At 38.5% G+C, this 22,054-nt stretch overlaps 1 protein-coding gene across 5 annotated transcripts in view; it reads right to left on the bottom strand.

Moving 5' to 3' along the window:
* The window catches only part of MYLK (myosin light chain kinase), a 195,598-nt gene that overhangs the window by 115,089 nt on the left and 58,455 nt on the right, over positions 1 to 22,054 (bottom strand). For all 5 annotated transcript variants that reach the window (XM_021526062.4, XM_085584908.1, XM_085584907.1 and 2 more), the window contains 2 exons: positions 3,370 to 3,577; positions 1,947 to 1,995 (listed from right to left, as the gene is read on the bottom strand). In XM_021526062.4, the coding sequence (XP_021381737.3) occupies positions 1,947 to 1,995; positions 3,370 to 3,577 (257 nt within the window). The remainder of the gene's footprint in view (positions 1 to 1,946; positions 1,996 to 3,369; positions 3,578 to 22,054) is intronic.

Raw genomic sequence — 22,054 nt, 5'->3', positions numbered from 1 at the left:
AAGCAAAAATGAAGAGGGCAGAAAACCAAAGTACACCTGTCCCAGGTGAATTACTAAGTGTAAATGCCCAGCTCTACTTACATGGCTGGTACAGCTGGGAAATAACATAGGATGAAACTAAAGTGACATCAGCGACTGCAGTCCAAAATTGTAAACAGCTACACAACCATAAAATATAAAGCATCAAACAGCATTATAGCATGAAAAAAAACCAAAAAGGTGCAACTTCAGGTCTGTTAATGTCAAAGGGAACACACTCACTCTTTGCTCTGAAGCCTTGGTACAACAAAGACACATTAGCAGATGGTAGATGATAATTTCTTTTTTTTTAAACATTTAATTTCAAGCAAATGGAACCATTTTAAGGCCTCTTTTTCGAGATGGCCTTTTACCACATGCAAGTAAGATGTGTCAGTACCTCAGCATTTCTACCAGGTGTCAGATACTAACAGAGACCCCACTGCCTCAGTCCAAGGTGCTGCCAAGACATGGTGGCTGCCACATGGGCAGCTCCAGGTTTCTGAGCAAGAGATGACACCATAATGAAAGGATTTACATGGGCAAGAAGGCCAGAAAATATTGAGTGAAGGGTGACTGTAACATGCTAAAATGAAAAGCACTTCATCATATAATTAAATATCTGATAGCTTTTAACATCTTCTCCCTCATACTACCACTAAAGAAGAACATGAATGTGAACTAAAGAAGTCTTTTTGCAACCATCTTTAGGTGGTGAGTCCATATTTATATATCTGTACGCACAACAAATTAAAAGAAAATCAACTACTACCTGGCCTGGAGCTTTATGGCTGGTTCCTAGATATGAACAAATGAAAATGTATAATTTTTTTATTCCTCTCACTTCTCTTACCATAGAATTATTAATACTGAATAGGAGGAAAATACAGGACCATAAAAAGTGTGGACAATCACTCTAGCTTTGTACAATACAATGGAATAGGATAGTGCTTTGTAAAGTCTGACTATACAACAAAACCTAACCTGAACTGTCCTTTCTTGTTTTGATTATTTATCCTGTGTGTATGTCTGTAGGTAATTTGCAATACATAATTTATAATATAAAATCATGTATCCTGATTACTCAGTTTTACTTACCATTTTCAGTGTTGTAATCTGTTAATTTTAAAATTAAAAAAATAAACAATTTGCATACCAATTATGAAATTAAATGCTCCAGTTTTAACTGTCTATATTTTAATCACTAACATAATCAGAACATGCATTTTTGCCTACATCCAGAGTGACTCATTGCCAGACATATGTCAGAGAAAGTTCTGCTTAAATTCAAACTATTTATAAAGAAATTAATTCAACTGTTGGAAGAATTAGGCCTGAGGCTTTAAAAACAGTGACATTCACGTAATTGTAAATGCTCACTGAAGTGCAGAAAGTACAAGTAGGCTTTTGTGTGCCAGCTTACATCACCCCATCAACTGTTCTTGGTAAAGTTACTCAAACCAGAACAATTATTTCTTCTGGACTACAGTTTACCCACTGTGTTGCTTGGAAATATTTAAGTTCTTTGTGCAAGAATGCTGATTTCACTTGCTTTTATTTCTTACTGATGACTTCTAAAGCAGCATTTGCTCTGGCTTTAAAAAGAGACTGTCAGCTCATGGAAGTTGTAGAGAAGGATTCTTGAATATCAGAGAGCAGAGAAGAGAGTGCAAAATTACAGCAGAGGAGGGTGCAATATTTAGGCAGCAGCAGGATGTTCTGTTTTCAGCCACATTAATTCCCCAGTCAGTGTGCTGGAGCAGTAGCTGTGCATCTTCCTGACTGCCTCAGCACTCTGCTGAGCCAGCAGCTCTCACAGTAGCTACTCTGCTTGGGGTAAATGGAGACTTTTAGAAAGAGTAATTGTTTTCCTACCAAAATATACTTAAGTGTGTGTTAAACAATATCCAAGCCAGAAGACTGCTTACCCCGAGGTTTTGGCACTGGATGGCAGGCTGTATTTCATCAAGGAGTTTCCTGTAAGCATAGGACAGAAAGACAGGATGTTTTGTCAATTACTTTATCACTAATTATCAATTAATCACTAATTACTGATTTTTATCACTAATTATCAAAGTTTTGTCAATTATCACTCATTTGGGAATTAGCGATAATAAAGACTATGTAAATTTGCATTTCTCCAGGTTAGAAAAAAAAAAGAGGAATGCAACACCTGCAGTATAAGGTTATGCCATCTGTAGTTCAAAGTTAGGCTCTCCAACTTTAAAACCAACCTTTAGCAGAGTCCCTAACCCCCAGCCTCAGGTGTAACAACGCTGAATATTATTCATGACAGAAGCAGCAGCAGCAGCGGCAGCAGCGGCACACAGCTGTGGGGCTGGGCAAAACACCTGTTCTAGAGCCTGAGGAGAGCCCACACCACTGCCAGGACAGCCATGCAGATGGAGAGAATAGATCACCTTTCAGTCACTCATTTCTCAAGCAGCAGGCAGCCCCATATGGTTACCTTTGCAGAGAACAATTTTAAAAAAAGCCCGAAACCCCCTGTGCTTTGTTATCTTGATGGATAAAGGGATTTTAGAACAAAGACCATATAATTCTTACAGACTGAGAAATTCAGTCTTTGGGTACTGCCCCGAAGTTGTTTTGAACTGCAGCAAAAAGCAGGTCAGAAAAACTGATACGAAAATGACTTCTAAAAAATCTTCCACCTCCATGTAAATTGTGTCAGATCTATGCATATTTCAGTATGTACCCTGAGGATATTAGAGATTTTGATGCTGAATAAACCCAGATACTGACAGTTTCAGGACTGCTGCAGATTATTTTCCTTTCTTCAAGAATTCAAGACAAATTTGTGACCTGAGAGGTTTTGATATTCAACAGGTCTCTGATATTACCAAATTGCAAGAGGAGAAGCAGTACAATTTATTTCAATAGTTCCCTGGCTTTGTGTCACTCTTTATATTTTAAATTTGGCAGTTTGCAACTATCTAGTATGCAGATGTGCTCTTAAAAATTCCTGGGTTTGATCCTGGCTGTTTCCTGTCTGACATTAAGCATGCAATTACAACCAGGCGTGCAGCTTCGCAGTTTTTGTCCTGAGTGGTAATTTTCCATGAAAATTACAAAGTTTAGAGCAAAGTCTTTAAAGCTAGGACTTTTGTTACCTGCACATCATCACCCACACCTGAAACAGAACTCACATTTTATCTAATTGCAGACATGTAGCTCCCTGCACAATGTCTTAACCTATGAAATGCAATAAATGAATCTTACTCTTGCATCAATGAGAAGGCATGTGCTGTGATTTTAACCAGACTGGTTAGCACACCTTGCTCTTTTACTTAAACTATAATCACCAAAACAACAGTTTAAGAATCTTCTGACCTTCCACTGTCAGTTCCACGGTCACTTGACGAACCCCACCATCATTTGCAGCCTCACAGGTGTATTTGCCACCATCTCCTTCCTGCACACCTTTGATGACCAAGCTGAACACGCCTCGGATGCTGCGGTCCACGATGTAATGATCTCCCTCTGGGACAGGATGCCCATTTCTGTACCATGTGATCTGTGGCTCAGGGTAGCCTCTGACCTGGCAAGATGGGAGAGAGAGTAGAGAAAGCAGGTAAACTTAACAGATGACTGTATCAGGAAGAAATGTTGGACATTTAGCAATGCAGTGGAAAGTTTTTGACACATTCTTTATTATGTCTGTTAAAGACATACTCTTTGCAAGCCAAATGGCAGAAGATAATGAAATGAAAAAGAACCACTTGGATAAGCCAAACTTAAAATCATAAGACTAGTCAGGCAGATAGATACTCATGCAGAAAAATTTCCCACTAGAACAGTTTCTCCACAAAAACAGTGAGTGCCAATGAAAAATCCTGACACCTGGGTCCCTACTGCTCAGAAACTCAAAAAAAAAGAGCAGTAATGCTACTACACCTCTGAGTATGCAAGAGTGCAAAGCTGTTGGACCAAATACTTTTAGCATGGTTGCCAAAGATTAGGTTTATAATGAAAATCTATCCTCAGTCATCTAGTTTTCAAATGTGCTGAGACATAGTAGCTCCTGACAATATACAGGCAAAAAATGCAGACACATACCAAATTCTGTCTTGATCTTTAGAAGATAAGGTGCTGCAATTTGAGAAAGCATTAAGAGTCATTCTCATGTTATGGCAGGAGAGGACTACAAGCACCTACATATAGTCACACAAACGTCCAGCTCAACTTTAAGAGAATCCTGGTCTACCCAAAGGAAGAATTTTCAGCAAAATGAACCAGTCCTGTTCTCATTAAATAACAACCATACTGGTATATCCCTGCCTCCTATGGCATTAATGACACCTTCAGATCTACAGGCAGATCCTCAGCTGGTGGAACTGAGAACTGAGTTATTGATTTGCAATTGAGCTCTTGAAACTTGATGAGGATCTGTGACTTTCTCTTGCAAAAAAATGGGAAAAGCAGACATACAATTTTCCACCAAATAAAAAAAACTACTCAGGCAAAGGTTCTTCCTCTGCTTTGTGACAAATGCCATTGTCTTTGAGGGTCACTTTAGAATGTGTTAATTGTTAGCACACTTGCCAAGTCATCATAACAACTCCTGATTGCTCCTGATTGCAGCAGTCCTTTCCTATCCCCCCTCTGATATGTCAGCTCTCCATCTCCTGACTCTTTGATCCTTTGTCTACAATCCATGAAGAAACTGAGTGAATCAGGATGAGCTGCAATGAGTTATAGTGATGGCTGTGTTTGCACACTGGGAAAGAAGCAATGTTGCCTTCTGAACTACATATCAAAATTTGGCAACTGAGCAGGAAGTTCCTTCAACCTCCAAGTGGGCAAAAATATTGATGATCTGTCTTGAAGTGAAGAAGGCTTGGTTGTGGTTTGGGCAAACTTCTCCCAGCATTCTCCTCTCAGTTTCCAATTCTCATTTCAGCTCCACTTTCTCTGACTGCACAGCACTTACTCTGCAAATTACAACATGTAGACAACCAACCTTACCCATTCTTAGGCTCTCTTCTTTAAAAACCTTTCATTTTTAATCCAGCCCCACCTCACTCCAGCTGGGTTTCTCATCTGCTGCAGCTTAACCTACAGCTGCCAGAATTTTTTCTCTTTCCTTTAAATTTTGGGATATGAGTTCAGACAAAATAATTTTGCCAGTGATGTGGTGACCTCTTTTCCCTGGCACTACATACTCAATATTAAAGGACATTAACATTGGCCACAAGCTGAATATGCTGAAGAAACTGAAGAAACTTTTCACTTCTGGTATAATTTCTCAAAAATTTTTTGAGTCTATCTTTAACTAAGCAAAAGCCTTGTTCCATGAAGTACAAATGGTGGGATCCTACACAATGAGGGGCTGATTTCTGTTTAAGAATGTCACAGCATTTTTCTAAAGCTCTTTGTTGCCACGTCTTTTTCCAGTGCTTTCTGATAAACAGCAGCTCCTTCTCATCCCAGACCCCTCATCCTACTCCAGTATATTGATTTAGTGCTTACTCAGAGTTCAGGCTCCAAGGAATATCTTTCCCAGCATATTTCATTTTCAGAAAAAAATGAAATATTGTAGCAGCAATATAAGATTGTTACCATACTGTAACTTCAGGTAGTTGATAATGTGTTAACTGTCACAGAAAGTGACCTGCACCAAATAAGTGTTTCTTACTATTAACTTGTTAATACCCTCATACCTGTCTTTTCATTCTGGATTAAGAAACCAGCAGAGAGATTAAGTGATTTATCCAAAACCAGGGTAAATGATTTACCACCCCCCCCCCAAAAAAAAAAAAAAATCACTTTTTACGCAAAAAAGTGATTTACACAAAGCCAGGGAATATATTAGAATGGAGGTACTAGTTCTCATTTTTGCCTCACTGGATATTAAGATTTACTTAAAATATTTGAGGCAAAATTGCTTTCACATTGAGGTATCAACTATCTACAGTACAGTAAAATGGAAGAGTAGCACTTCAGTTGATGTGAAGACAAAAGAACCTTTTCAGTGGTTCTGTCTTCACATCACAGCCTCTTTACTAGCATTAGTCTAGCCACATCTGTTTACAGCCGCTGAGATTCTGGCCTGCAAAAGAAAGTCATCAATTACACACCACCTAATATATTTACTGTTTTTTTTCCAGTTTATAACAATTTCTTCTGGTGATTTAATGGAATTCTTCAACCCAGCTCCAAAGGCCTCAAGCATTAACCTTCCATCACTTGTAACAGGGAACAATTGGGGTCAAAACAATGGGAAATACTTGCCTTCCTTTTCGATTTTGTTTTACAATATTCTTAAGTCCCTCTTGGACCACACAAGGCCATTTTTAGCTGACCCTTCAAGCTCTGGTAGACCATCATGTATGTACTTCCAGGATCACATGGCTGAGGCTACATTAAGTATTTTTCCATTTCTTCTCTGTCTTTGTTTTATACTTGCTCTGTCTGTACTAATGTGTTCATCCACATCTCTACACTGAGGAAATGCCACACCAAAAGCTACGAACACAGACTATCAGCATTCCATTTCCTTTCAAAAGGTTGAGTCATTCCCTTCCCAAACTATGACTCTTTTTTTTTCTTGATTTTTTTGTCAGAAATTAAATAATAGGAAAGCAGAAGTTTACAGAATTGCTCTGTTGCAAGGATTTATTTCAGGTTTGGGTTTGGAATGTGTTTCAAACTGAGCCAGCCCTCTCTGAAATACATGATCTTGCCATAAAAGTGTCAAGGACCCTTAAACAAATCACTGGTTACCAGATTCTGATCCTCATGGATCGATTCCAGAACTGCAGCAGGTTTTATATTCCTCCAAACCTTTCCAGAGCTCACTAAAAACATCTGCCTTGAATAAATCCACAGCAAAGAGAAATTTATCTGCTTATTTAATGCCCAGCAGCAGCATGCTATAACCCTTATTTACAACTTGGCCTGTGTGAGTATTGCCAGTCCCAGCGAGGCTGCATCTTCTCTTTACCTGCTCTACAACAATAACAAGTGGAAAATTGACAGCAAGTAGCAAATAAACATTTTATTAGCACAAACACCAGCTTTGAGTTTTTGTCTGGACCCTTCAAGTGCTTAGACGTTTCCTGGAAAAGTCTGGTAAGGCAAAACAGTGCATCAACAACAAGGGGAAAGAGCTGAGAGAGAACCTGCGGTGTGTGAAACTCCAGATTTCAGGTTGTTCCACATCTGGGTCTGAGAGAATGCTATTGAGAGAATGCTAGTTTCCCAAGGAAAAGAAAAAAATACAACAAATCCATGGAAGCTGTACACTAGAGGACAGTATTATTAGAAAATGTGCCCCTACAAACTACTCCCCACTGTCACAAACTGAAAGGCAGACAGTGACCACCAACACTAAACACATTTAGTCATTCTTTTTCTTGTTCAAAAGCACAGGAAATATTTTCTAAAACTTGGGCTCTATCTATGTTCCATAAAAGAGCTGTTCATATATCAATTTCAAAAAACATAGGTTTGCCTACTTTAACATAGTTTAAGTATCAGTTTAAGGAAATGGGTTTATGGCTTTTAAACCTTTTGGTTTATGCTTTTAACTTCAAATTTATATTCTGCTTTTTAACTGCTGCTAGCTTCAGTGAGGTCAACAATGAACACAAACCCACAGCACCCAAAAAGAAGCAGCCATGAGTTACAATTGACCAAAGTGTAAGTGTGAAACACTGATGGGGTGTGTACTGTTACTAAATATTTTTCACTTTGACAGTAACACCTAAAGACTATTAGAAATTATGGCAAACATTACATGACATATTCCAGCAGCACATCCATTGTACTGGCTGAGGTGTTCAGTGCTTCATGTTAAGCACTAGATAAATGTCCAATTTTGCAGTTTAAGGTCACACAGGCATTGAGATTAGGAAGAGCACAGCTACCAAAAGGATTTATTGGCTTGCAAAATCTCCCTGGATTACATCATATATAGACAGGTATGTCAAAAGTTGTACTAAGACTGGCAATGTTACAACTCTTAAGAAGTTGCTATTCAAAATAACTCCCTTCATACAGATGATTTCATATACTGAAATATTAATTCACTAATGACTAAAGCTCCTCTCAAGAGACAATCTTGCTCCCATGAAATCAGAATTTCAAAAATCTAGATTCTGTCAGCACAGGGTGTTCAGTTGTGCTGGTATTTCTGTAGACTACCTTTGCCTTAATTCCCCAAAGTCCAGAATTAAGACATATGTGTGTACAGTTCTCAACCACTGAATGAAAGAATCAGTTTTATCTGGGTGATTCAATACATCTAAAGAAAATAGATTTTGAATACCTTTGAAAGACAGAAATGTTATCTATTCACATGCAGGTAGTGTAGTTAGCACATGCATAGTTAGACTGTAATGTATGGAAGCAGTAAAACAGCACCAAAACAAAGTGTGGATGACCTGAGCAACAAGTAATAAATGAAGGATGGCAGTAATGAGGAATGCAAAATGTTTTCTAATGCATATAGATACCCGTACTGCAGAAGAGAATAAATTGTTTCCCACATCCACAGTGGACTGGGCAAGCAATAAACTTTCAAAAGAAATTAGCCAGTGGGTTGGGAGATGATGTCTGTCAGCACTCACCTCCTTTAAAGGAACAGCAGGTGTTTGGCTTATGTGGCTGCCTGCTTATCTTAACATTAAGAAATGTCAGAAATTGAGGAAAGCTTTAGGCTTTGTAGCCTATTCTCTGTTTCATGCCCACCTTCAGGAAGAAAACAGTAATTTCTGGGATCTACATATCAGCAAAGGCCATAGAGATCAGAAGCTGCAAAGGAATAAAATGAGGATAACCTCAGACAGAGCTGTCAGATGTTAACACAGCTCCCAGACATCTGCTTTTGGCAGAGCCTTAGAAGTCACCATAAGGAGACATCAAGGGAGATGTGGAAAACTACTCAGAATGTCTGACAAAGCCTGACCTTTATTCTGCTGCCTGCAAACCTGGCAGAGCAAATACTCATTCCTAGCGGGGAGTAAACTGCTAGCACTTTTTGCAAAACTTAGAGTAATAAGCCATCAGATTGTATCAAGAAAGCAGCAGAAGAAATGCCATTAAATAGCATGAGACATTTTGCAAGTGTAATTATAATCAAAAAAGTAAAGATACGGGAAAAAAAAATAACACATTTCAAATGTGATAGTGACTGGATAGTGTGCCTCTTCTTCCACTGTCTAGGCATCAGCAAAAAATAGAATATTATTGCCTTTATTTTCATTTACATTTTTGAAGGTCACATGATTGAAGGCTCTCATGCAGCCCCAAGAAATTCAATCCAAACCTTAGCAGCTGTTCTGTGGATGTGGCTCATCCTAGGTCCTACAAATAAAGAGTGTTTAGAGGTGTTCCCCATAGTAATCAGAGGGCCAGAGCCCTATAATTTACTTCAATCAAGAGCCAATGGGTTTTGACCCTGGACCTTGATCAAAAGACTTGTGAAGGGCCCTTAGCAGAGGATACTACACCATAACATATGCTCTGTCCATGTAGACAGAGATGTGTTTCTCTCAAACTAGAGAAAAAATCTGCTTCTTGTTTTAATATTTCATACTGCTGTGAACTCTTAATTTCAGTCTTGGGAAAGAAGTACTATAAAACTGTTGAGAATACAACATGAATGTTGAAACTACAGCCCACCTAATAGGTGCTATATTTTTATTTAGATTTAATTTTTACTGTTAGTGCAGGTGGGAAACATGGTTCTGGCCAGTGCAGCTCTTTCTAAGTCTTGTAACAAAACTTCTGTTACGCTCAAGCTGCAGTTTGCTTTAACAAATGAACAGCAGATGTTCTTGATAAAGGAAAGTGGACATGATGCATTGTTAAGCTCCTTCTGAGACTTTAAACACACGCAAACCATATCTCAAGAATAGTTTATCCCTTTTAAAAGCTTGCTTCTAAAACAGAGAACTTGCCTGGCAAGATTAAACATGAAAATGTTAAATATTTGGAGACTTAGCTATGACTTTGCAAACAAAGCGAAAAACCTACCTCTTCTGCAGAACAGTCTAAAATCCACAGTTGTGTCATTAAAGCAAAAATGGAATACAGAGTAGAAGCAAACATGCTCACTTCAAAGTATTACCTACTGTACATACAAGAAAAACCAATGGTCTTTCTGTAAACCTAGGACATGTTTTATTTTTCTACTTTGGACTCACCAATGCCAAATGGCATTTGATGCTTTATAGTCCAAGCACCAAACACCAGATCCTTCTGCAGATGGTATCCCAAAAATTTTAGTTTTGATGCTTGAAATAGTTCTTGCATAGTGTCTTTATTCAGTATCACACTATTTAGCCCCTTTTTGCAGATTACAAAGGTGCTGAATACTACACATACTACCACAGGTCTTTAGGGGAATCAGTTTTTATGGTGCTCAGCAGGGAAGAATTTATGACCTATCCATGGAAGACATGGTCTGCTAACTGAAAAGCAGACAGCAGCTGCACATAATTTCTTCTTCAATCTTCTACATTTGAGAAAGACTCAACTGGAATTTCAGAGTAGCACTGAGTGTCAAGCTGCCTTGAGTTTATCCAAGTTCAAACATCAGTCCCAATTTATGCAGCTCTTAAGAAGAAGTTTAAGCCTCATTTATGTCTTTTGGAATTAATCACATGTACAGGTGCTTTTCCTAAATCAGATTTTATTTAATTTAAAGAATAAGTTTAACTGTATTGCTTTAAAGTAATATTGTTACAGGAGTCTTCATACAACCACAAAATAACCTGAAACATCAGTCAGCTAAAATACACAGCTCTGCCATGATGGATTCTACCCTTTCCTGTACAGGGGACACAAGGGAACACACTGTATAGTGGAACAAGTCTGTGGAGCTGGGATGTCAATCAACAACTGAATCAGGGGCTGTAAACCTCTGCTACACTAACGGGGGCATTTTCACACAGCTGTTGCTGTCTCAGACTGGCAGAGCTTTTCTGATGCAGCTTTCATAAATCATTCTGCCAGCAGCAACATCTGCCTTTTTACTCTTCTCACATGGTAGCCAGCTGACCTGTAGCAATTACCTAATTTGATGAGAGTTTCATGCAAACCACCCATAGAGTTCACCTGGACCTTTTTTTTCCTGTAAGTACAAGTTTTATGAATTTAATGTGGGATTACAGGTAGACTGAATATCTGTTCATCTTTAGATCTGTTTAGTATTTGTATTTAGTCATTGTCTGATTTTTCCCTTTTTTTAAAAAGTCTTCCTCTGGCTGCCAATTCAAAAGCAGATGCCATGAACCTCAGATAAAGTCCAGGAGAAAGCCTACGCTATTTCCTCCAATGCCACCCAGATGCTGTCCTGGCACACAAAGATGACAAGGTCTCTATAAAGTGGCAACATTCTGGCATTTTGTCAAAGTAGGAGTGTGCAGAAAACTGAGTTATGTAGAAACCGAAGATAATTCCAGTCCAAAATAGGTAGTGGTAGCTGTCAGTTGGGAAAGTGCACTTTGAAAATTTGACTTCATAGCTGAGGATCTGAGACATGGAGCCACTCAGACTTTGCCAAACTCACATTTAAAGGAACTTAGATTTCAATAGCTAGTACCATTAGATTAAATAATCTGACCATATTTCTTCCTTGCCAACAAATTTGCTATTGGAGGAATCAACGCAAAGTCTGAAGAAGCAGCACGGGGGGCCACTGCTCTTCTTAAATGAGCAATGACTGAATGTGTTTGCATTCAAATACCAAAGCGCACAGTACTGAGCAAACAGTGAAAAAGATCCAGACAGAATAAGCCCACAGCCTTGGCAATAAAATAAAACCCCCACAAAATAGTGTTACAAATAACAGAAGTAAAGCCATCACAGGAAAATGTGAGCAACACTTTAAGAAATGACTCTGTCAGCTCTCAATAACCTCAGTACTGCCACACAGTATGGGCCAAAATATTCCAAAGGCAAGGGCAAGTACAAGAGCTCTCAGCACAACAGTGAAGATAAACTTTGCAGTGAAACTCTCATCAATTTTAATGAAAGTTTTCCCTGGTTCTAAGTCTCTCCTTAGAGAAGAAAAGGCAAACTGCAAAGACAAAGCTTTCTTCCCGTGGTCCAATTTTTAAAAAGTGTAAGATTTTATGAGGTACTGAGTAGCTTAAAATACTAAAAAATTGTTAAGAAATAGCTGACCTATGTGCATGGTAAAGGGTTATTTAGGATTATGCAGTACAAATATAAGGGAGTTCAACTGTGGCTGTGGAATGGAAATAAGGCTTTTGCTAATTTTTCCACATAGCCCAGTAAGTCCCTAAAGTTTTGTCTCTTTTCCTATCCTTCTCCTAGTTTTCCTCTTTGGTGATTCTGAGTCAAGATGTCTATCAAATATTACTAGATGAAGCAGCTGCTTTATGTCAGTAACAGTGAATTTAGGAGCATGTCAGAAGTTTCCTGATAGGACAAGAGTTCATTTCAGAGCAGCAGCAATCTTTGCTACAGGAAACAAGATTTTGAGGAATCAGAACAGAGTTTTGAAAAGCTGTCAGAACAGAAGTGGTCCATTAATTTCCAGTTCAGCAGGACAGCCTGATTTATAGTGTTTGCCACTACTTTTGTTCATAAATTTTATGTGGCAGCACTAGAACTGAAACATAAAACACTTTAACACAATAAAAATAAAAGGTTGGGAAATTTTCTCCTTTCTTCTCATCAAAAAAAGCTGAGCTTTTAAGACTTGAAGATTTTTACTTTCAATTGTCAATCCTTCATTCATCCTTTATTCAGTAATAATTCAGAAAGGTGGATAATTATTGTTTAGACAAAGTAGAAGCAGGAGGAAGCTCCCATAGCAAGTACGGGATGAAATGAACACCATCATTTTGCTCTGTCATTAGCAAAATGTGTGTGTGTCCCCACTTAGAAGGAGAACTGTAAAAATTTAGCTGTTTTATCTCACAGAACTGATCACAGAATCCAGATGTTTTAAGCCACAGCCTGAGACTGGGATCAGGTCAAAAGACGGCTGATATCACAGGAAAGCAGCACAATCAAACACCATCAATTATTTTCATAACAACAATCCCTTCATAACTGCAATACCTGGGGTTGGAATTGGCAGTCACTTTTTAAAGATGACAATTCACCCCGTTTCTTTTCTTTCACAAGAGAATGTTCATAATTTATTGCAATAAATCTTACAAAAATTTATTTCTCCATTGTATTTTTTTTGGAAGACTGAAAGGTTTATTTTTTTGTTTGTTTGTTGGCATGTTTACCTATTGGTGTAAAGTTTCTGGCTTAATAGGGCAAGAATTTATCTCATATGTCACTGAATACAAGTGCCTCTATGTTCCTGTAGGAGTTATGCCACTGACCAAACGAGCTTCATACTTTCCTAGTTTGGGGGTTCTGTTCTTATCATGCTATCAACAGATAAGGAATCTCTACAAATATTTACATGAGTACACACTGTATGCATGACCTGCTATGGAAAATTATTGAGAAAACATCACTTTCTTTCTGTGCCCAAAACATACAGCCACTGGAAAATATGTTTGGAGCTACGAAATTTGCAATTAAGGGCAGCAATCCACTTCTGAAGTGTAAGGTGATAACAAATACTATGTGCTTTAAATGTACATGCCCATACTTTATCAGCTTCCAAGCAGACAAAATTTCCTGAAATTTAGAAGCCTGGCCATGGCCACAGAAAATGCTGAAAATGGATTTTGTTGCTGAGTTGCCTGCACAGTTAAAGATTGTCTGCTGATAGTGACAAAGGCTGCTGGAAACAGCTGTGCTCTGGAGATGCTATAAAAATTCTCCTCAGTTACATGTTCTGCTTTGTTAGTGCTTCTTGGTAGGGCTGAGAAAGCACTGGGCATGAAGTGTCATTTGTTACAAACTTCCCTAAAAGGTGATGTGATTATGAAGAGATATAAAATGCAATGCTGGATCATGAAGATGTGAATGCATCAGACAGCCAAAACAACTGGAATTTCCAATTGCACCATTCATTCCACCATGTGCAACTTACTGCTATGCCATAAATAATGAGGACTTTTGTAGAAAATCCTATGGAAAAACATCAACTGCTCATTTAGCAACTATCAGTGATTCTTTTACCCTGTAATAATCTGTGAAATTGATAAGCTTTCCTGACTTCACACATACCCTTTTAATAACACCTTAGCAGATGTAACTCAGATAGTACAATGCACAAATGGCTGTGTTTAGAATAAAAATAAAAACCGAGGGCTGAGCAACAGCAGTTTCAAAGAAAAAAAACCTCAAACTACTAACTGAAATACTAAGTATAAATTCCTGTGACCATAAATTTCTAGTTCAACAATTCAGGATAAATATTTATAGACATGCTGAGTTTAAGAGAAAGTTTGTGGGCTCACCTCTCCTTTCTAATGCTTTCTCTCAAAACTAAAATTGCTGTGATCATGGTAAGAGAAAGACACATGCATTCAAAAGTAGCTGTTTAGGTTGTGGAAAAAGAGCTTACTCTGCATTTGCTTTCAAGAGAGCTCCACTTAAGTGCAGTTGCTTCATTCCTACTGAGAGATCTGAACAAATCCAACATTGTGTTTTCCATTAAACCCATTGGTGTGCAATAGACTCCCAAGCAGACAAACCTTCTGTTCATTTGCATATCCCAACACACCAGCTTTGAGCCAAGGCTCTCTAGACCCAGTTCTGGCACTGCAAAAATGATGCTCTGAACCCAACAGGAGGCACTTAGAGAGCTGTGATGTTTGCACCCATTGCAAATCTTAATTTTCTCTTCCAAAATCAGAAGGTTAATCTCCCAAATGGATAGGTTCATGTCTAGGATGCTGGATGGGAATTGAACCTCTGGATGACAGACATTCAGCTCTGAATCCAGGCATGTACCTCTGTGTTTCTGTGTCATCTTGCACAAGACAATAAATCTCACCATGCCTTGGTACCCCACATAAATGTCAAGGGGGTAATAATGATTATTTCTTCTGTTGTTTTGGCTAGAAAGACTATCAGAGAAGGATCCAGCTCTGGCCTTTGTATGTGTTAAATACTACAGACAAACACTAGGATTCCAGCTGAATGAGGCTGTTTAAGTGGTACCACAAAATGAGCAGAAATCAATACCATTTGTAATAGTCCTTTAATCTGTACTTCCAAGATTTTATAATAATTTTTCTTCCAGTGCCTTGGCTTTTAGCATAACTTTGTTTCAAAATATTTATGTTTGCCTCCCTGCAGAGACAAACTGCTGAGTTATTCTTTTATAGAGGAACACCAAAATTTATATAGACAAAAAAAAAAAAAAAAAAAATCAAGCTTAAGTATATTGAACTCCTGGTCCAGAGAGTTCACAGAATAGAAAAATTCTTTATTCACTGTTTGCCAGTATGGGAGTGTGATATAAATGAGATAGACTTGAGATACAAGTTAGATTTCATATTGCCATGTGTGTGCAGGTGCTTTTACAAACCTCTTACAAAACAGCGTGCATTGCATTTATACTCTAAGCTTTGCAAAAACAATTTAGACAATATATGAGCCATAAATAAAGGCTTGCTTGTGTATTATGAGACATACTGAAGGAATGGCAAACTCTCGAGCCACAGTTATGATTTGACTCTACCATGCAGCTGGAGGAAAATTACCATTCTCATTCAATGTGAGTTGAGAGAGCACAGAGCTGGATGAAGTAAGTTCAACATGCTATTGCCAACAGGCAAATAACCATGAGCAAAATTATTTGTCAGTCTTTGCCTCTCCCTTTTCTTTAGGCTCCATGTGCAGATTGTTGTCATCTTTAAATTAAAAACTGCACTTGGAACACAGTAAGACTTTTAATTAGTGTTTTACTAAGCTCAGCTGTTGTATTTATAATAAATAGTATATTCCATAGACCAATTCCATATTCCATATAACATTTACCATACTATTTCTAAAAATATGCAGAAAAGCAGGGTAAAGTCAGAAAATGATAAAATCATTTATTTTTCCATTTTTGCCTCATTCTTAAAATGAATTACAAAGGTTTCCATCTAAGCAATAAAAAAACTGCAAAGCTGACTTTGAATCCGTACCAGTTTTAGCCACGGCATTTTCAGAAGACAAAGACTGTTTTGTTCTGCCTGGCTACAGATTTACAACAGTGCACTGACTTACAGAGAATAAAGCTATCTTCACCATCAGAAAGCCTAGAAATTTAATTTTTTAAAATAAAAATTTCTAGGTTTTTGCTCTGTCTATTCCTAAAATTCCTCTTAATAAGAAAGGTGTAAGATCTCTAGAATCTCACTGCAACATATCCTGAATGTGGGATGGCTAGCCTAGAGGCCAGGTTACTAACTTGTAAGTCAAACATGATTTAGCTCCTAACCTATAGCCTGCCTGTTAGGTTCCCTAGAAGAATAAAATAAACATATTTAGGCAGGTAATTCAAAGCCCTTATAGTCACCCCAGGGACAACCAGTCAGTGGAATGCCTTTGTTTTCTGGCTCCAACCAAAGCAGAGCTTTGACATGGAACCTCTGACAGCAGCAGGAGCAGCAGTGGCTCCCTCAGCACTAGCCCAACATCGTTCCCATTCCAAAGCTTAATTCCCCAACACAAGAGAAGAACATAGAGATGTGTATTCACATGGAATGCTGAATTATGAACTGGGATGATTTTTGGCTTAAGAATCATGAACAAGGCAGGTTTGTCTCCAGACACTAAACAACGAACTCTGAAAGTTTAGGTTAGAAAAATGGATGCTGCTTCAGGCCGCTGCTGGAGATCCATTAACCTCTATTGACAAGATAATGTCTTACAGATTGAAGGCTAAAAACTGAACTGGAAACTACAGAGGAACAACCTGGCCTTGCCTACGTTTGCTCCTGACAGTCTCCTCCTTTGGGATCCTGACCCTGGTTCATAGTTTGCTGTGTCTGGGCACATCAGAGCCCTGCTAGAGCACATGGCAGTGCCTGGAGCAGAGCCTGAAGGACTCAGGCCAGTGCAGGGCTGTGCCAGCTGGTGATGGCACAGCCCAGGCACGGCTCCCCTCGCTCCTGGCTCACACTCCTCTGGGGAGCAGCCAGCCCTTGCTGCTCCCAGTCAGACAGACAGGTTTCTCCCCCTCATGAGTGGCTTGAATTCACAACAATGTAATTTTCTGTTCAGAATGCATTTCGATACTGGGGAGTCCAAATTTTACATGGAAAAATATTATTTTGTCTGGTTTTGCCCAGTAGGTTTCCACACTTCATACTATATCCATGAGTGAACAGAGCCAAGTAACATGTCAAATGCAGAAATTTTTAGCTTTGGAGTCTAGGTGCTAGAGTAAGCATGGACTGAGCAAAACCACAATGAGTAATGATGTGTTTTGATTATAAACCTTCTCCACATGTGGCCTTCTGCAGATTCTGAATGCATAATGCTTGCTGTCTATTAATGACTACTCTCTTTTCCCACAGGGGAAAAGCAGAATTATATTAAAAAGTGTGACCTGGAGACATTTGGTGCAAATTCTCAAGGACCCATTTACAGACAGTCAAAAGCATATTTTGCTATTTTATGTGGGATTCTCATTACTACATATGGCACTGAACCCTTCCCTGACCTTTCTGGTTTCATCAGCCAGATGCAGGAAACGGGGCTGAAGTTCAAACCTTGTTTATGATGGCAGAAAGCAAATATATTACTAGTTAGCCAAATGCACATCTGATGATAAACACTCTGTCCTTCCTTTAGGGTGAGCTAGAAAACTAAAATTTAAAGCTTTCCAGTTAAAGACATACTTCTGGAAGAAAAAAAAAAAATCAACCAAAATATTTTTCCCCTCTATTCATACCTCTCACACCACTATAGGCTATTGTAGCACAAGGAAAAGAAAGTCAGCTACTCTCAATTATCTTACATTTACTAGATATTTTTTAAGTTTTAAACCTAATATGAGTGTGATAAGAGTCAAAGGCACAATTTCCTAAAAAATCAAGTTTAAAACATCATAATGCTAAGTTGCTGTAATGTTTCATGTACTACTGAGAACGTTTATTTTAATAAGAAAGCACAATGCTACATGATGAGTTTTATTGCCAGTGGAATCAACCACAACAAAGCCTTATGCACTGACCCAGAGGAGCAAGGGAGACTAGTCTGGAAAAGATGATGATATTTTTCAAATTAAAAGCAGAACCGAAGAACTTAATGAGACATTGTTGAAATCTGAGATTCATGATTAACCATCATGGGACAAAAAGCCCAAGAAAAATTATAATGACTGATTCTACTCTGACATACATGGATTCGGTCTCTGGGCATATCTGTGTTCAGCTATTTAGGATATGCTGATCAGCTGTTTTTTCTCTTTGGAAATAGCTAGTTTTGAGCTACTTCTCTTTCAGATACATATATATTATCAACCCTAAACAGTGGACTTTATGATTAGTCATGACATGGTAGTCCATCCTTATTTTTCTAAAAGACTGAACCTCTTTTTACACCACCGTATGAATATTTTCCTCAGCAAATTTGTCAGTACATAATTTAGGATTTGTTTGTTTGTTTTTTTTAATTTCTGTCAAATGACTATAGAAAAATAGCAAGTCCAGAAATCCCTGCTAATTAAGTAAATTTTCTCAAAATCAACCCTAGGGACGTCCCTATGGATAAATAGACACTTTTCCTCTTTAGCTGGCACAAAGCCATGATTTCAAACAATACAGTGGTCACAAAAAAAAAGATATCTAAGATAAACTCAGAGGCAACAGTTTGGTGGATCCATTAAAGCAAAGTGGGGGCAAGTAGATGCAATGAAATCACACAGACTTATTCTGTCAGCTTTGTCATGTGATTTTAATTGCTTCCACCTAAAAATCCAAAAGGGAAAGATGGAAAGAAGGAAAGAAGGAAAGAAAGAAAGAAGGAAAGAAGGAAAAAAAGAATGAAAGAAAGAAAGAAAGAAAGAAAGAAAGAAAGAAAGAAAGAAAGAAAGAAAGAAGGAAAGAAGGAAAGAAAGAAAGAAACCAAGAGCAGCATAAATATGTGGTCTGTCTTCAGCTAAAACAACACAAGATTATCTTTAATTCCTTTTTTACATTAATTGTAGAATTTTTTAAAACTTCTTTATTATTACCATCACAGTTATTTTTTTAATATTCCTTTAATTACAGCAGTTCCTACCACAACAATCAAAATAGGGAGCCAATCTTTCTGTCACTGCACGGAGCAGAATTCCTGTCACCAGCTGGTGGTAGATAAGCAATTAAAGTGAGAAAGGAGATAGAAAGCAAATAGAAAAATAAATGTGATAGGATCAAACAGCACATTTCTTCCACAGTTTGGAGGTGGGTGGGTTACTGAACACATGCTCAATTATGCAAAATATTAAAACCAACCCTGAGAAAAGACAACTCAGAACAGGGATATATATGTATGTTCGGTGTTCCCCAGTCATGGCCTCTTTTCCTGTGTAGAAATTTTGTCTGGGTGGAGTTTGAGGATATTCAGCATTGTCTAGGATTTCTGAACATCTGGCAGATTGAAAAAAAAAAAAAAAAAAACCAAAAAAACCTCTGCAAAAGGTCTGACCAAATTTTGCTGCCAAATATCCAGAAATATTGGCTGTGGCCTCAGCACATACACAGACCAGTTGCAGGGGACAGTGTTTTAAGTCCAGCACTATTGAGCGTCATCACATGCTCTGCACACAGACTACACAAGGAATGCTTAAATACTTCTACCAGGAAAATCCTGAGTATAGATAGGATGGCCAGAGGTGACAGGGAGACAGATGTGGAGAGACTGAAGTGGGGCTCATGGGCTACCACTCCTGCCCAAAACCTAAAACCTAGACATTTCTTGAGCAGCAACTTGAACACTTACAAATTTCTAAAGGATGTATCATTTGCAAGGCAAGGAAAATGGGTGTCAACACATGGGTGCTTGTGTCATTGATGAGAGGAAGTGTGCTTGAATAATCTGGGTGTAGGTGACACTGTGCGGGGAAGGGCATTTGACTGAATCCCACCTTAACCACTTCTTAGCAGAGCAGCCACTTTCACTTTGGCCTCATGTAAAGCTGACACTGTTTCCATATGCCAATATAGAGTTATAGAATAAAATAAACCCAAACAAAACCATACATGCATTACTCATGAGAACATGCATGTGTAAGTGAATATGATGGAAAGTCGATTACAGCACAGAAGACACAGCAGTAGAAGATCCAAACAGAAAACAGCATGCAATAAGCTGCTCACACCCTTTGTGTTTATTTTTGTATCTGTGGTTTTCTTTTCTTTTATTTCAGCTGTCTATACCTCAATGTCTGCCTAACACAAAATGTCTAAGTAACTTCTCAATGCACCACTTTTTTACCAAGAAAGCTCCAGTGGTACGTGGAAAGGAAGATCAAATAAAATCCACAGTCAAGGTTGAGAACTTTTTCAATTCTTTCCCCTTCAAAACACACCTCAGTGTTTCATATAAGGTTTCTGGGAGAATCACAGATCAGCACAAGTTCTCTCACAGCACTCATTTCCATCAGACAACTGTCTCCCATGAAAACATGGGTCTCTCCTGAATTTCTTCCCTTATATGGCTCAGAACAGGCATCCCTCCAGAAAGCACAGATCCAAAGCCACTGGCAGCTTCATGCATTGAGCTGCCCAGTACATTTTGTAACAGCAAACATCTCGGGCCAACAGCAAAGGATGTGGTGCCATCATCATCCTCTGTCATTACATGGGCTCCTCTCAGATCCTGCCATCTGAAATCCAGGCATGTGGTGCAATTAAGGCATTCTTCTGGAGTGCTTGCTGACTGAGGGTTGGAAATGGCACACACACTGCTGCCTTGAGACCAAATCTAAGGGAAGATACCAAAGGTTTTGCCATGCATAGCTCATGCTATGCATGTAAAACGTGCCACAGTTAAAAAAAAGAAAAAGGTTAAAATTAGTTTTTGCATTAACAGGTAATTGAAAGAATTTATAAATGCTGTGGGAGTGTTTAACACAGTCTTCATTCTTGTAGAGCTTCCCTACTCTTTACCTCTTAACACCCTGCAGAAATGGATCTCCTCTCTATCCCAGAATAGATGGCAGAATCACTGCTGATCTCCCATTGCCTCTTGTTTCTTACTGCCTGATCCCAATTCATTTCCTCAGGCATGTTTTTCTAAACAGTACCTGTACAACCACCAGCAGCAAATGCAACTGTAAATCATTGGGCTTAACTGATTCAAACAGATTCAACAGCAGAATGATAGAAGAACAACCTGAAGGCACATTAAAAGGGGCAGGATTTGACCTGGCTTGCCTTAAAATTTACCATCCAGCTCCCATACCTGGAGGGTGATGGAAAGGGAAGAGCAGAATAGTAACTACTCAATGGGCACCAAACTGAATTTAGTACCCCAACATCTACTCAAACCATGAGCTACATGAAGTCTAATTCCCTGGGATTAGAATACCTGACTAGATTTAGTAGTTTGACATCTCGATTCTGGCAATGGACCACATATGATGGCCCACATATGATGGCCCACATGAAGCAGAAAAACCACCCATACTGCTCTGTTGCCAATTGCACAATGCTTTGTTAGGAAAATTATTTCCTGACCCTTAGGCAATGGGTTTATGGTCTGTAGAATGTTTGGCTGTTCCTCTCATGCAGAGCTACAGCACACGTATTTTTTTAGGTTTATAAAATTAATGACCATCAATACTATCCTCAAAACTTATAAACATGCAAATAAGGCAGGTGAAGTGATTGCTGCAATCAAATGCACAAGTTAACATCAGTGTTCAATACAACTGAGAAAGAAGTAGCTTAAAACAAAGCCTGGTAACATTTTGGTTTGCTCTTCTTTTCCAGGAGTGTCTTAAAGGTTCTGACAGATGAGTTAAAATGCCTTGACACAGGGCACAAGATTACTGCCTTGAGCTGCACACCTCACACATGATGTGCCATTCAAGAACAGCTTATCAATCCAGTCCTAAAAGGTTGAGAACATACAACACACTTTCACAATTACCTGGGATGGTTTTCCTAAAAATCACTTCAGTGAATTATTGATGAACAAC

Source organism: Lonchura striata, chromosome 7 (genome assembly GCF_050655825.1).
Source record: "Lonchura striata isolate lonStrDom1 chromosome 7, ASM5065582v1, whole genome shotgun sequence".
Taxonomy (NCBI): Eukaryota; Metazoa; Chordata; class Aves; order Passeriformes; family Estrildidae; genus Lonchura; species Lonchura striata.
Note: the sequence above shows the minus strand (reverse complement) of the source record. Positions and strands in the feature narration are given on the sequence as shown.